The 16,620-nt window shown below is 39.1% G+C and overlaps 1 protein-coding gene across 6 annotated transcripts in view; it reads right to left on the bottom strand.

Moving 5' to 3' along the window:
• Nucleotides 1–3,719: 3,719 nt before the first annotated feature.
• Nucleotides 3,720–16,620, bottom strand: part of POLQ (DNA polymerase theta) — a 123,954-nt gene continuing 111,053 nt past the window's right edge. For 2 of the 6 annotated variants that reach the window (XM_072812541.1, XM_072812542.1), the window contains 3 exons: nt 7,773–7,926; nt 5,395–5,510; nt 4,798–5,114 (listed from right to left, as the gene is read on the bottom strand). In XM_072812541.1, coding sequence (XP_072668642.1) covers nt 4,986–5,114; nt 5,395–5,510; nt 7,773–7,926 — 399 coding nt within the window. In that variant the 3' untranslated portion in view covers nt 4,798–4,985. Of the gene's footprint in view, nt 4,746–4,796; nt 5,115–5,394; nt 5,551–7,772; nt 7,927–16,620 lie in introns of those variants that run through there. The other 4 variants (XM_072812539.1, XM_072812538.1, XM_072812540.1 and 1 more) reach the window with 4 other exon arrangements.

Genomic DNA, 16,620 nt, shown 5'->3' with positions numbered 1-16,620 from the left:
GTAGTTCCTAGTCCCAATCGTCTAGAAAGCCTGGAGAACACAGTCAACCACAGAATCCATCCTATAGCTTCTTTAGCAGTGAACCAAACCAGCAGTCCTATCCAACTGTTCTCAGCAAGCAGCATCCCTTTGTCCTTTGACCTCAAAGCATGGACAATGATCTTGTCCCAAAACAGACAATGATAAGCCCTATTGGACCGATGGCATTACCAGATGACCATTCAGAACACCAAGTCAAGTGGACTAGTAAAGAACTATTTCTACCAAAGTGAACCCATAAAGTCTAGAAAATAAAACAACTTCCTTAAATGCACAAAAACCAACAAACAAAATCAAAGATCACAAAAAATCAGGTATGACAACACCAAAGAAAACTAGTGAAACTCTAATAATTAATCATAAGCAAATGGAGATCAAAGAATTCAGAATAGATGCACCTGGGTGGTTCAGTTGGTTAAGTGTCTGACTCTGGATCTCTGCTCAGGTCTTGATCTCAGGGTCATGAGTTCAAGCCCAGCATGGAGCCTACTTTAGAAAAAAGTATTGAGAATAATACTCTTACAGCAGTTTAATCAACTACAAGAACACAAGGACAACTGAACAAAACTAGGAAAACAGTGCATGAACAAAACAAGTTCAACAAAGAAAAAAAAAAAAAAAAACAGAAATCCTAGGCTGAAAAATACAATGTTTGGAGTGCATAATTCAATAGAGAACTTCAGCAGCATGCTCAACCATTCAAAAGAAAAAAATCAGTGACCTAGAAGATAGGATATTTAAAACTGTCCACATAGAGGAACAAGAAGAAAAAAGAGGGAAGAAAACCTGTGAGAATTATGGGATACAATTCATACATCCATGATAAGACCAGAAGAAAAGAAAGGGATAGAAAATATATTTAAAGCAATAATGGCTAAAAACTTCCCAAACCTTGGAAAAGAAATGGATATTCAGATCCATGAGACCCAATGAATCCAAATAGGCTGAGCCTCAATAGAGCTCCACGGAGACACATTATTATTAAATGGTCAAAAATCAAGGACAAAAATTTTGAAAGCAGCAAGAGAAGAAAAAGGTTAAATACAAGGAAACTCCCATAAGATTATGGGTGACTTTCTCAACAGAAACTTTCTAAGCCAGGAGAGAATGGGATGATCCACTTAAAATATTGAAATAAAAAACTGTCAAATAGGAATTCTAGACCCAGCAAAGCTGTCCTTTAAAAATGAAGTGGGGCGGGGGGGGGGGGGAGCAATCCCTGGGTGGCTCAGTGGTTTAGTGCCGCCTTCAGCCCGGGGTGTGATCCTGGAGTCCCCCGACCGAGTCCCACATTGGGCTCCCTGCATGGAGCCTGCTTCTCCCTCTGCCTCTGTCTCTCTCTCTGTGTCTCTTGTGACTAAATAAAATCTTAAAAAAAAAAAAAAAGATGAAGAAGGGAGCGCCTGGGTTGCTCAGTAAGCTAAGCATCTAACTTCAGCTCAGGTCTTGATCCTGGGGTCCTGGGATTGAGCCCCATGTCAGGCTTCCCACTCAGTGGGGAGTCTGCTTCTCCCTCTCCCTCTGCCCCTGCCCCTGCTCATGCTTTCTCTCTAATAAATAAATCAAATCTTAAAAAAAAAAAAAAAAAAAGAAAAACAATTAAGACTAGGACTACCATATGATCCAGCAATTCCACTTCTGGATATTTACCTGGAGAAAATAAGAACACTTAGCAAAGAGGTATCTGTGTCCCCCTGTTACCATCATTTACAATAAACAAGTCATGGGAACAACCTACCTGTTTGTTGGTGGATGAATGCATAAAGATACTGTGGACTACAGATTCAATGGAATATTATTTAGCCATAAGAAGGAAATTCTGCCATTTGTGACAACATAGATCACCTTGTGGGCCATATGCTAAGTGAAGGTAAGTCAGACAGATAAAGACAAATACTGTATGATCTCACTTATACGTGGAATATTGAAAGAGCTCAGATATGTGGTTACCAAAGGCAGAGGGCACGGGAAGGGGGGAATTAGAGAAAGATGGTCTAAAGGTAGAGAGACCTCCAATTACAAGATAAATAAGCACTGGGGATATAATGTACAACATGGTGCTTACAGCTAACACTACTGGATTGTATATTTGAAAGGTGCCAAAAGAGTAAAATTCTAAAAGTTCTCATCACAAGGAAGAAAATCTTTTCTTTCTTTCTTTTTCTTTTTTGGTATCCAAATGAGATGATGGGTGTTAATTTATTCTGATAATCATTTCACAATATATATGTCATTATGCTGTACACCTTAAATTTATACGGTGCCATGTGTCAATTATATCGCACTAAGACTGGAAAAACAAACAACACAGATTATCTTATAGTTTCGGAGGTCAGAAGTCTGATATAGTCTCATTGTGCTGAAAAGAAGGTGTTGGCAGGGCTGCGTCCCTTCTGCATCCACTTCTATTCCATTGCTTCTTCCAGCCTCTAGAGACTGCCTGCACTCCTTGGCTCATGGCCCCTTCCTCCACCTTGAAGTCAGCGGCACAACATCTTTAAATCTCAGTCTAATTCTATTTCTATCTTCACCATCCTCCTTTGACTCTGACCATCTGCCTTCCTCTCATAAGGACCAACGTGTTTATATTGGAACCACCTAGATAATTTTTTAAAAGATTTTATTTATTTATTAATGAGAGGGGGAGAGAGAGAGAGAGAGAGAAAGAGAGAGGGAGAGAGAGAGAGAGAGAGGGAGAGAGAGGCAGAGGGAGAATCAGGCTCCACACAGGGAGCCTGATGCGGGACTCAATCCCAGGTCTCCAGGATCACGCCCTGAGCTGAAGGCGGCGCTAAGCAGCTGAGCCACCTGGGCTGCCCAGCAAAGTCCCTTTTAACATGTGATACAACATGCTCACAGGTCTGGGGGATCAGGATGGGGACGGGGGGGGGCGGTGTTAACTCTGCTTACCACAGTGCTCACCTGTTATTTATGTAATGACTTGTGGAATGAAGAGCTACCAGCGAATTCCGAACTTTAGGCAATGAGCCAGCTAATACACCACAGCAGCTGAAACTTCAATTGTGTGACTAGGGGCACTAGTGTTATTTCAGTAAACCATGGTAACTGGAATTTGTGCACAACTGAACCATGCAAAGCAAGGGCTGCCTGTTCTAAGTCCAGCTGAGAAGTCAAAAGGATGAGAAGATGCATGGGCCTGTGAATCCAGAGCCACCGCTGCGTAAAGGAAGGTAGAAATGTCTACACTCGTGTTTAGAGAAAACTCACAAGTGAACAGAATGAGCCCTCTCCTGTGTTGGGTCTCCAGGCCACCTGAATGTTGCCAGCATTAGAGCTCTTCTCCCTGAGAAACATGGTACAAGTGAACATGGAAAACACTCGAGAAGTAACGACATAGTCTCCCTCTTACCTATGCCATCTTCTACCTACACCCTCTCACCCCCCAGAAAACATGTCTGAGTAGATTATGCACTAACATGCAACTACTAGGAGTGTATTAGGTTTTGTTTATAAAGCAACTGTCTTTTTAAAAAATTCTGGTTAACGAACATAAAAGAGCTTTTCTGGTAACTGACTAAGAATATAAGAACCATTTCCTACATGCGTAGACATTGTTGAACAAACTCAACAATGCAAACCCTACAATAAATAACTACGAACACAGATTTCTAATACTTTTAGATGAAACATAACTTAAAAAAACTGACCTGCTGACAAAGTTTCTTATAAATTCATTTTATTTCAACAGCAAAAAACATTATATACTTTTGACTGGAATCATAAATATCATCTCTCCAGTATGAGTATTCTCACCATGTCACAAACAGAAAGGGGCACTCAGAGACGGATATGGGGGTGTCTTCCTTCTCTGGCAGGATTAAATTAAACTGCAGTGTAAACATCTGATCTTGCAGGACAGGATACCTCTTGAAGAGGTGTAGCTTATTTTATAAAACCTCAGTATTGAAAATACATTCACTGTATGAATTGAGGAGGGAAAAGGAGAAGAAACACCATTTCATGAACGCCCATTCCTAGACTATATCCGTACCACGTCTACCACTTTACAGGATCCAGAATTTATTAGCCAATGCCGCTTACAGAGACTACTCTCGTAGTCTTACACTGATAGTGAAGAAAAATCACACACAAAGCCTAAGCCAAGGTGGCACAGGAGACACCAAAGCTCTATTTGCCTTGTGGCTCCTGCTGTGGTCTGCATCCCAAGTGTCTGTCCTTGGACAGAATGGAAATGCCCCTGGGGCAAGCATTCCATTCTCTTCAAGCTCGACCCAGACCAAAAGTGGGTCCAAAAGTGCTAAGTGCTAAGTGCATATTTCAATCATGCGTTCTGAACCTGTTTAGAGCCCCAAAGAACTGTAAAAGGCAATTTCATCCATACTCTTTGAGAGGAATATAATCATTGAGCTCATTATTTTGCCTCAAAACAGTTTCTTCACACTACAGAGATTAAAGTCTGATGTACATTTTGAAACTCTCACTAACGTTACTATTCCACATCCATCAAGACGTGAGAATTGGTTCCCCGGAAAGAGGTGAAAGGGTAATCTCTCTTCCTTGTGGTTGTACCTCCTCCAGGCTTCCCCGTGAGAACTTAGCCAGCCGTGCAACTACACATCCAAGTCCTTCAGGTCTCCCCAGCTCGCACCTATTTTCACCCTCACTTTTAGTCTCACAGAAAGTTCTATGGCCCTTTCCATTTCATTCTTGACAATATGAGCTACCTGAAGAAAAAAAAAAAAAAAGAGGTCAGCAAACTCTCCTCCCAAAGAATGTCTCCCAACCCACCCACAGGGGTGATAAGCCAGACTGGAGCTCCTCATCTCATGGTGCTTAAAACTTAAAAAAAAAGAGCCAGGCCTCTCAAACCGGACCACACTGATGAGCAGGAGCTCTGTTGGTTGCAGGGAGACTACTCGTCTTTTAAACCCTCAGGGCTAGGGATCCCTGGGTGGCGCAGGGGTTTAGCGCCTGCCTTTGGCCCAGGGCGCGATCCTAGAGACCTGGGATCGAATCCCACGTCGGGCTCCTGGTGCATGGAGCCTGCTTCTCCCTCTGCCTGTGTCTCTGCCTCTCTCTCTCTCACTGTGTGCCTATCATAAATAAATAAAAATTAAAAATAAAATAAATAAACCCTCAGGGCCAGACTCCAAACTCTCATCTAACTTCCCCCAAACAAAAACAGCCCTGCACCAAAGTTGCTTTAAAAAGAAGTACGGAACCGAGCATTCTTAGCTCTTTCTCTACCCTTAAGGACTCAACATGTCCCTAGCCATCCTGGGAATGAGGAAGGGTTCCAGAATCTCATGCATCTTAACCTGACCTACGGCGTCTTGGCGTTCTGTGGAACGGACCCAAACAGTGCAAGGATACCTGGACGACATCCTCTTGGGCCACTTCATAGAAGAGCTCATCGTGGAGTTGAAGGATGAGAAAGCCTCCTCTGACTGGATACAACACCCCTTGCTGTTTTCTCTTTGGTAACAATCCTACGCCATGAAAGAAGTAGCAAAACTGATCAGCGTGTCACTGTGCCACAGAAGAATAGGGTTTTTAGGGATTTTGAGAAACTCTGGAGAATTTTAATTAGATTAAAACACAGAAGATTTAGAATATTAGGAAATATTAGGAAAATAATATCTAATAACTGACTTCCCAACTCTTAGGTAAACTCAAAACTCTACCGACTTCCCCCCAGAAAGGAGGAGTCTAACAAACAAGTCAGTGAACGGAGTTTGAAGAACTCTGCTCCAAATGACGTCAAATTTAATTCTTATAAACAACCAGCATCTTCACTTTCCATGGCAGCCCCACCACCAACTTCTCTGAATAGCAGCACCAGCACAGGAGAGGGCCTCGCCCTACTCAGGGAAACTGAGCTGCTATTGTTACGCAGTGTTTCATGAGAAGGACACTCCAGGATATATTTTCACGGCCAGACGTGTCCCTGCGGTAGAACCGGTGCTTCCCATAGACAAGTTAATTTTAAACCCGGGCTCCAAATGAGGGCCTCAGAGACTATATGACTCCCCTGAAGCTCTATGTTAAGAGTCGGGATCTGTACATTTTTCCGTGAAGATGATCTCTCTGTAGATCCTCAAGGAGCCTGTAACTCCACCGTCCTAGACTCAGCTACGGTTTCAAGGCTGAGCTTAGCCGTACAGATTGTGCCCCGCTGATCACGAAGATCAGCTTCAACTTTAACACCTTTGGAGTAACTGCCCTCAGTTATTTGCCCGGATCCACAGCAGCCCTTTCTTTCTGCCTCCAGGTTTCCGGCTGGTCCTTTGGGGCAGCACAGACACGGTCCTCCTCAGCCTGTGGTGCTTCCCTCAGCGAGGGCTCTCCGCTGTCACAACCCGCAGCCCGTTTCCTCGCAGGCGGCTCTGACAGGGTGCAGAGCAAAGGCAGGGGAGGCCGCGGCACGGGGCTTCCTTCCCAGGGCGGCAAAGGCTGTGCACCTATCCGTTGGCCAGCTGACCCAAGTCCGCTCTGGCCCACCGGGCCCCACTCATCTCCCATCACTGGAGATGCTCTTCTGCTTTCCACTCACTGTACCGTCATCCTCTTGATTTCCTGTTGGCTTTTTGGCTTCTGACTATGAATGCTATGGTCCTCCTGTTCCCTGTGTGGGCAGCTTCCTCAGGCTCAGACGACCTACCACCACCTTTAACCCGGCCCGAGCCCAGGAAGCGATCCACAGTGACATACCCACATTGCCTTCCTGCCGCTCTCAACTGCTATAGTCTATATGCTCATTCAGGCGCTGCACCACTCTGCTGTGAGCAGTTATGGAAATATTTCAGTCAAGAATCACATCTTTCCTTCCTTCCCTTTGATTTTATATTTAAAAGAGGTTGATAACTTTTACTTTCAAATCCTCTACAGCACAGTACAGAGCTATCCCCCAAATAAGTTTGATCATTTATTCTCTGTAAATAGAAAGAGAGAATGTGTGTGGGGTATGATACACAATACTGACCAAGAGATGGATGTGACAAGGAAGTCAACTCAGTGTATATTCCCAGACTTCCAAGAACATGGAAGGTGGTGAATAGGAAAATCAACATGTTGTTGTTATCTAAGGACCAGATGACCCCTAAGATTCCTTCAAAGTATCTGCAAAGTCAAAATTATTTTAATAATAACACTCAGAGTTTATTTTCCCTTTTTAGTCTCATTCTCTCCTAAGCACACAGCAAAGTAACCAACTATCCTCATTTAGCACTGAAAGTCCGATATCCTGGGAAGCACATCAACCTCCCACAGACTGGGACATCTATCAACATAGACTGTGGGGACGGCTTTCCAGAGGTTACAGGACAGAGATCGTAACAAAATGAATATAGAAATATATAAGAGAATCAAAATGTCTCCTCTTAAGCCAGACATTAAAGAGACTTGCAGTTCATTAAAACCACTCATCATCAACTTTCTCTTGTTCTAAAACATGTAGTTGGTTTTAAGAAAATGTTTATTTATGCTGACATATGTGAGTTTGTTATTATAAAGCATTAATACATGTTTTTGAATTTCCTGTTTAAACTTCTAATATGGTAAATATTAGTACACATAACCCACACAAACAAAAGTTCTTTGGGACCTTTAGTAATTCTAAGAGGGTAATGACATCATGAGAACAAAACATTTGAAAACTGCTGAGAAATAATATATAAAATGCTTCCTGTTTTCTTTTCTGATACAATTAATGTCACTACATGACATGGCAGGGGCCTTATTTATGAACAAACCTGTTCTTTCACTTTGGAGCATACCCTCCCGATGACCATGGGATTTGAAGGTTGAGTGGAGGGTCTCTAATTGCTTCTGAATGTTAACTGTGGCTATTTTGACAATATCAGCCGCCGAGCCTTGGACTGTTGTGTTGATGGCCTGACGCTCAGCCTATGAAAAAGAATAACAATTAACAGGCGCTCCATCAGATACACCAACATGGTTTCAGACCTGCTTTTAGTGTCCACACATCAGTGCTCACATCTGTAACCAAACTGAAAATCTGGACCGAGATGGGACCCAGTACATCAACTATTAAGCTCCACCCTAAGAATAACAACTAGAATAATCCAGGGCTCTAGATTCTGGGCTATCATTCACATGAGAAGAGTCTAAATAGAAAAAGGCCAGATTGCTTCAATTTAGAAATTTTCAACATTCAGGAATCAAAAACTACATTACACTTAAAATATATTTAGCAGCTCGAAATTGTTTCATAAACATATATCAATGTTCTAGTTGTTCTAAACTTCACTCTAAAAAAACCTATTGCTTAAAATACAACTCCTCTTAATCCTAAACAGGTATAAATAGATCATCATTCTTTGTGATGTGAGATAGAATATTCCAAGCACATCCCCCATATCAGTGGATTCTTGGTCCTATGTAGAGGTTGGCCCCAGTGGGTCTGGAGCCCTCTGGTATGAATCAGATATTTTGTGTGTGTGCTGCTGGGACTAATCATTGGCTACTAGTGAAAATGCAGACCCTAGATTCCTAAATATTAAGTTAGAACTTTGCCGAAGCTATTGCTGCCATGAACTTCTTAGCAGGCAACCATAGCTGTTAAAAGTGATCATCTTAAGGCAGCAGGGATGGGCAACTGGGTTAACATTCAAGGTAACCTACCCATGAATACCATGCCTACTGTCCCAAAAGGACTCAGAACGTGGGATCTACAAACTGGAGTGATCTATGTATCATGAGACAAGTTCCATGTCACCTGGGCTACAATCAAATCCTAGTGTAGTAAGTACTTGTTAAAAAGATAGGCTTTTGAAAATGAAGATACAACTGTTCAAAATCTTTGGGATACAGCAAAAGCAGTCCTAAGAGGGGAAATACATCGCAATACAAGCATTCCTCAAAAAATTGGAAAAAAATCAAATACACAAGCTAACCTCGCACCTAAAGGAACTGGAGAAAGAACAGCAAATAAAACGTACACCTGGCAAAAGAAGAGAGAGAATAAAGATTTGAGCAGAACTCAATGAAATAGAGACAAGAACTGTAGAACAGATCAACAAAACCAGGAGTTGGTTCCTTTTTTAAAATTATTTTGTCAGATGCAGGTGAATCCTCTCTAAACTCATTCAGTTGTCACTGTTTAAAGACTGATTGAATTTCAGTCTACCGACTCCTCTCCTTGAAACCGTGTGCCTCTGTGTAGTGAACTGTGTTACTGTTGCTCTTACTTGCTGCCCTCCCCTCCCCCCTGCCATGTAATTTCAAGTGTTGTTCACTCTAAAAAGTTGGCCTTGACTTGTTTTGGTGAATGGAATGTAAAACTGACACACAGGCTCATAAGATATTTTAAGAACTATCCAACACTGTCATAAAAAAAAAAAAAAAAGGCTTATCCCAGAGACTTTTCCTTCATTCTGAATTCCAGAATGAAGAAAATATGTCAACAGTCATACCAGAGCCACAGTCAACCCAGAGCCAAACTCTAACATGAATTAAAAATAAAGTTTCTTATTATAAGACACCGAAATTTTAGGGTAGTTTTTTTACTGTGACATAAGCAAGCATAAAAATAAAACTAAGATATGTACTTCACTCTCATGATATGGTACTTCCCTGATTCTTTTCCGAAATAAAATTTAAAAAAACTTGGCAGTCTTTGGGCTTTGTGTCTAACAATCTCTGTCCCTTTACAACCAGGGCTTTTTCATGTATATAAAAAAACATAGGTTTCTAGTAATGGGGGATTAGGCCATTAGGACCAACCATCCCACTGATAACAATGGGAAAAGCTGGACAGAGAATGCCTCCTTGAATCAGAAGGTTAAAAAGGAAATGAGAAATTATAGAACCTAGAGAGCTATGAGAGAATGAAAACCAAGGAGGTGACCTCGGCATTGGAGGCTACCATTTCTCCCAGAGACATCAACAGATTCCAGAAGAGGCAGCTGAGAGAAACTCTGAGCACAGCTGGATGGTTTTGAAGGGACTGGGGAACAAATGGAGCAAGAAGTAGAGGAGGGGTGGGAAACTATCAAGCTGCCATCCCAAAACTAACACCCTAGAAATAGACTGGACTTAACATCTTTGCTTCAAATCATTTCTACTCCTGAAATTGGATCAAAGTAATCCTAGATTGTTGGTCATTCTAGTCTCCTGCCAAAAGCACATGTAAATCTTCTGAACAAAGGTAGCATTACCATATAAGCTTCAGATTATGCCCATAATCTTTCATAAACAACATTTGACACCTGATAAAAAATTGCCAGGACAGCAAGGAGTTGAAACAATAGTTTTTGTAGAAAACTAAGAAAAAAACAAGGGCAATAGGAACAGACTACAGGGATACAAGTTTGAGATTTATTAATCTATAGACTATTATCCAATTTATTGACTAAAACAAAAGACAAAATTGAATATTTCAACAGAGAACCAAATACCCATAAAATAAGAGCAAAATGGAAACTCATGAATTGAAAAATAAAAAGAACTTACTACAGCTTTGAAGTGTATCTGGAAACCTGGGATTGTATCTCCAGCTTGGTTCTTCTTTTTATCAAGATTGTTTTAGCTATTCAGGATCTTTTGTTCCAAACAAAAGATCAAACAAAATTTGTTCCAAATAAATTTTAGGATTACTTATTCTAGTTCTGTGAAAAACACTGTTGGTATTTTGATAGGGATTGCATTAATCGGAAGATTGCTTTGAGTAGTATAGACATTGTAACAATAATTGTTCTTCTAATCCATAAGCATGTAATATCTCCAGTTTTTTGTGTCATCTTCAATTTCTTTCATCAACATTTTATAGTTTTGAGAGTAAAGGTCTTTGACTTCCTTGATTTAGTTTATTTTTAGGTATTTTATTATTTTTGGTGTAGTTATAAATGGGATTGTTTTCTTAATTTCTCTTTGTGCTACTTCATTATTAGTGTATAGAAATGCAACAGATTTCTGTATTTAAGTTTTGTATTTTGTCACTTCACTGAATTCACTTACCAGGTCTCATAGTTCTTTGGTAGAGTCTTTATAGCTTTCTATATATAATATCATGTCATCTGCAAATAATGAAAGTTTTACTTCTTTCTTACCAATTTGGATACCTTTTATTTATTTTTCTTGTCTGATTGCTGTGGCTAGAACTTCCAGTACTATGTTGAATAAAAGTAGTGAGAATGGACATACTTGTCTTGTTTCTGATCTTTAAGATAAGTTCTCAGTTTTTCACCATTTAGTGTGACACTAGAGGTGGGTTTTTCCACATATGGCCTTTATTATGTTCAGGTATATTCTCTCTAAGCCCACTTTGTTGAGAGTTTTTATTATGAATGGATGTTGTATTTTGTCAAAAAGACAAGAAATAATAAGTGTTGCTGCAGATGTGGATAAAAAGGAAAACTTGCGCACTGTTGGTGGGACTACAGATTGGTGCAGCCACTTTGGAACACAGTATGGCGATTCCTCAAAAAAAAAAAAAAAAAAAGAATTACCATATTCAGTAATTTCACTACTGGGTATTTACCCAATGAAAGCAAAAACACAAATTTGAAAAGATATATGTATCCCTATGTTTATGCAACATTATGATCGATAGCCAATATATGGAAGCAATCCAAGTGTCCATCCATAGACGAATGCATAAAAAACATGTGATATATTTATACAACGGAGTATTATTCAACCATAAAAAAAGAATGAAATCTTGCCATTTGCAACAACATGGATGGGCCTAGAGGGCATAATGCAAAGTGAAATAAGTCCATCAGAGAGAGACAAATGCCATATGATTTCATTCATATGTGGAATTTAAGAAACAAAACAAATGAACAAAGAAAAAAAGAGAACTGGTGGTTGCCAGCCAGAAGGGAGGGTGGGTAGGGGAATGAGATAAAACAGATAAGAGTACACTTATCTTGACCACTGAAGAATATATAGAATTGTTGAATTATATTGTACACCTAAAACTAATATAACATTGTATTTTAATTACACTCCAATAAAAAAAAAAAAAAAAAGCAGAACTTAAAGCACCTAAATAGTACTTTCTCTGTAATTTGATGTGTGTGCACAAGGGGGATAGTATTGATACGGGGGGAGCATAAAGAAACCTTCTGGAGTTCTAGAAAAGTTCTGTATCATTTAGAACGTAAAAGCTCAACTGTTGGGCTCAGTAGGAAATTGAGCAAAATCAGTAAATTGAAAGATAAGTTAGAAGAAAATATCCAGAATTAAGCAGGATGAAATAAAAACATCGAAAATACCAAATAGAGGATATTAAACATAAAACATTTTTTTAAGTTTAAAAATTTTATAATAGGAGTCCCAGAAAGAGAGGAGAGAATGCAGTGAAGCAATAATTAAAGAAGAAATGACTAAGAATTTTCCAAAACCAACGAGCCACAGATTGGAAAAGTCCTAATACCATTAAAGCATCAATTAAACACACATAGTCACAGAGAGGCACACAAATTAAAAACATACACTGAGGTATATCATGAAAATCTGTTGGAAACAAGACAAAAAGAATAATACTATATGGAAAGCAACCTAAAGAAGAAAGGCAGATTACATTCAAAGAAGGGACAGTTGGACCAGAGGTGGGCAAACCTTCAGGCCAAATCTGGCTTAGCTCCTGTTTTTGTAAATAAGGTCTTATTGGAATACAGTCACAGTCATTTATGTATTGTCCATGACTGTGCTTGCCCTATAAGAACAGAATTAAGCAGGTATGACGGAGACTCTATACCCTACGTGCAAATATATACGCGAGCTTACTTTATCTGCCACAGGCACTATTAAAAACCTAAAGGGAAGTCCTACTTAGTAGTAAATGTTGAAAATTTCCCTCTGAGATCAGAAAAGAGGCACAGAGGGGATCCCTGGGTGGCTCAGCGGTTTAGCGCCTGCCTTTGGCCCAGGGCGCGATCCTGGAGTCCCGGGATCGAGTCCCACATCGGGCTCCCGGCATGGAGCCTGCTTCTCCCTCCTCCTGTGTCTCTGCCTCTCTCTCTCTCTATCATAAATAAATCTTTTAAAAAGAAAAAAAAAAAAAAAGAAAAGAGACATAGATGCACACTATCACTACTTATATGCAATACTGTCCTAGCTGGCAAGTCAAGCAAAAGTAATAAAAGGAATAAAGTTTGGAAAAGCAGTTATAAAACTACTTTGCAGGTAATTATTATGAAGTTAGAATATCTAAAAGTATCTACAGATCAAATTTTAGAATTAGTAATATTTGCAAGATTTTTAAACCAAAGAACAATAAAACCAATTATATTTCTATGTGCCAGCAGCTAAGAGTTAGAAAATGTAAAAAAAAAAAAAAAGGAAAAGAGTTAAAAAAAAAAAAGATACCACTGCAACAGCATCAAAACTTTTCAAACATCTAGCTATAAATGTAACAAAAAACATACAAGATTTCCTTCCCAAAATTATACATTGAGAGAATAATAACTACAGACCTAAATGAATGGATAGATACATCATGTTCATGGATTAGAAAACTCAAGCATATAAATATGTCCACTAATACCATCTTGATCTACAAATTCAAGGCAATCTCAAAAAAATCCCAACATGATTTTGTGTTTGTGCAGAAATTCACAAGCCGCTTCTACAACTTATATGGAAATGCAAAGAGCCAAGAATAGACAAATATTATTGAAAAACAAACAAAAGAAGGTAAAGAAGACTTACTTTACCATATATCAAGACATCTTACAAAGCTGCATCACTAAGGCAGTGTGGCACTGTCTTAAAGGATGAACTAATACAATGATGAAAATAATGTGTCCAGGGATCCCTGGGTGGCACAGTGGTTTAGCGCCTGCCTTTGGCCCAGGGCGCGATCCTGGAGACCCGGGATCGAATCCCACGTCGGGCTCCCAGTGCATGGAGCCTGCTTCTCCCTCTGCCTATGTCTCTGCCTCTCTCTCTCTCTCTCTCTCTCTCTGTGTGTGTGTGTGTGTGTGTGTGTGTGTGACTATCATAAATAAAAACTAAAAAAAAAAAAAAAAAGGTTTATTTAAAAAAAAAGAAAGAAAGAAAATAATGTGTCCAAAAACAGATACATCTGAATTTGGAAATTTAATTTATGGCAAAGGTGGAACTGAAGAGTAATAGGGAGGAAAGCTCAAGCTTTTCAATAAATAGTTAGGAACAACTGTATGCCCTTGTATAGGGAGATGGAAGACCTTGACCCTCGGTCTCTCATAATATATAAAAACCAATTCCTGGTTGATTGTAGATAAAAATGTATATGGCAAAACCAAAAACTCCTAGAGAATATTTTCTTGATACTGGGGTACAGAAAACTTTGTTAAACAGATCAAGGAAAATACCACAATAACACAAAAGACTGATAAATCCATGTAAGCAAAGGGCTCATATCTAGAATATATAAAGGACTCTCATAAATCAGTTCAAAGACAGACAACTCAAAAAAAAAAAAAAAAAAGATTTAAGTTGACCCTCTACAAAAGAAGATATCCAAATGGTCAATAAACAAAAAAAGAAGCTCAACATCACCAGTCATCAGGAAAAGGCAAACTAAAAGTAGAGTGAGGTACTTATCATTGCAAAGTTACCAAGAATGGCTATATTAAAAAGACCAATGATATCAAACAATGGCAAGAATGTAGATATACAGAGTTGATGGCAATATTAACTGGGATAACCACTCTGTAAAGCTTTTAGGCAAAAGGTATAAATGTGCTTATTCTATGACTCACCAATTCCACTCTAAAGGTTATGAAATTGGATGCATATGTTCACCAAATGACACATATAAGAAAGTTCACAGAGCTTTATTAATGATAGCCAAAACCTGGAAATAGTCAAAATGTCTGCCAACATTAGAATGGATAAATAAATTGTTGGTAAGTTCCTACAAAGTCAGCTAAATAAAGACATGAACTACAGTTGCACATGACGCTAATGAATCTCACAGACCTAAATTTGAATGAAAAAAGTCAGATCCAAGAGCACAGATGGTATGACTGCACTTAAAATTCAAGTTCATACAAAACTAACCTATAGTTTTATGTATGTGAAGTGGGAAGTAGATAACATTGCTTTTGAGGGAACATGAAGAAGCCTTCTGGGGTGCTGGAAAAGTTCTATATCATGAATGGGATGGTGTTATATGTATATACACACGTAAAACTTCCAGCTTTATGCTTAAGATTTGTACTCTTTACTGCACATGTTATTTCTCAATAAAAATTTTAAGAATAAATCTAATTCATTCCCTCTCCTCATCTAAAGTTACTAATAAGAATGAAAAGGCCCAAACACAGTGAGGGAGAGAATGCTTTCCAAACATGCAATCAATAATGAGTTACTATATATAAGAAAAAGACAGAGGGGCCTGGGTGGCTCAGTTGGTTAAGTGTCTGCCTTAAGCTCAGGTCTTGATCCTACGGTCCTGGGATCATGCCCCACATCCAGCTCCCTGCTCAATGGGGAGTCTGCTTTTCCCTCTCCTTCTGCCCTATGCCCCTCCTCCTGCTTGTGCTCTCTCTCTCTCTCACACATTCTCTTTCACGCTCTCTAATAAATAAAATCTTATTTAAAAAAAAAAAAGATAACCCAACAACAAAAAAATGAACAAGAAAACTTGAAAAAGCACTTCCCCAAGAAAAAAATGATTACCGGCTAATAAATATTTGTTAAGTTGCTTTACCTCATTACTATTCAAAGAAAAGCAAAGTAAAACTAACAAGATACTACTTTTTTTTCCTTAAAGATTTGATTTGTTTATTTATTTGGGGGGGGGGGGAGAGAGAGAGAGAGAGAACGAACAAGCAGGGGGAGAGGGAAAAGCAGACTCTCTATGGAGCAGGGAGCCCAATTCGGGCTCAATCCCAGGACTCTGAGATCATGACCTGAGGCAAAGGCAGATACTTAATAAACTGAGCCACATAGGCACCCAAACAAGCTACTACTTTAACCCCACCAGAATAGCTAAAATTATATGATCTTAATGGCAAGTGTTGGCAAGGATGCAGAGAATGAGATCTTGCACTCTCTTCTGATAGGAGGACAGACTGCTTCAATCACCATAAAAAATCGTTTGGCTTTATCTACTAGAAATGAAGAAGCAGCAATTTTATGACTAGGTCTCTACCAAACATAAAATGGAAATATGTGCACCAAGAACCTTGAACAAAAATTTTCAAACTTGCAAGATACACAATAACTCCAAACTGGATACCTAAATGCCCATCAATGGAAAAATGGATAAACTGTGATATAGTCATAGAATATCTACAATAGAGTAAAACAGCTACCTCAAATGAAACAACATGAATGACTTGCCTATGCAATTTTGAGTGAAAGAAGCTAGGCACAAGAATACATACACATGATATATAAAGAAGTGAAAAATAAAAAAAAAACAAAAACAAAGAGTTAGAAATGACGATAGCAATTATTTCTGAGAAGGCTGTGGGTAGTGATTAGGAATCATCAAGGGACTTTCTGATGTGCTGACTATATTCTATTTAACTTGAGTGATTGTTACACAGGTGTAGCTCTGTAATAATTTACTAAAATTTACATTTGTTTCCTGTAGTTTTCCTATGTATATTTTTTAATACAATAAAAGTTTAAACAAAA

This window comes from Canis lupus, chromosome 35 (genome assembly GCF_048164855.1).
Source record: "Canis lupus baileyi chromosome 35, mCanLup2.hap1, whole genome shotgun sequence".
Lineage (NCBI taxonomy): Eukaryota > Metazoa > Chordata > Mammalia > Carnivora > Canidae > Canis > Canis lupus.
This window is presented reverse-complemented; position numbering and strand designations above follow the sequence as displayed.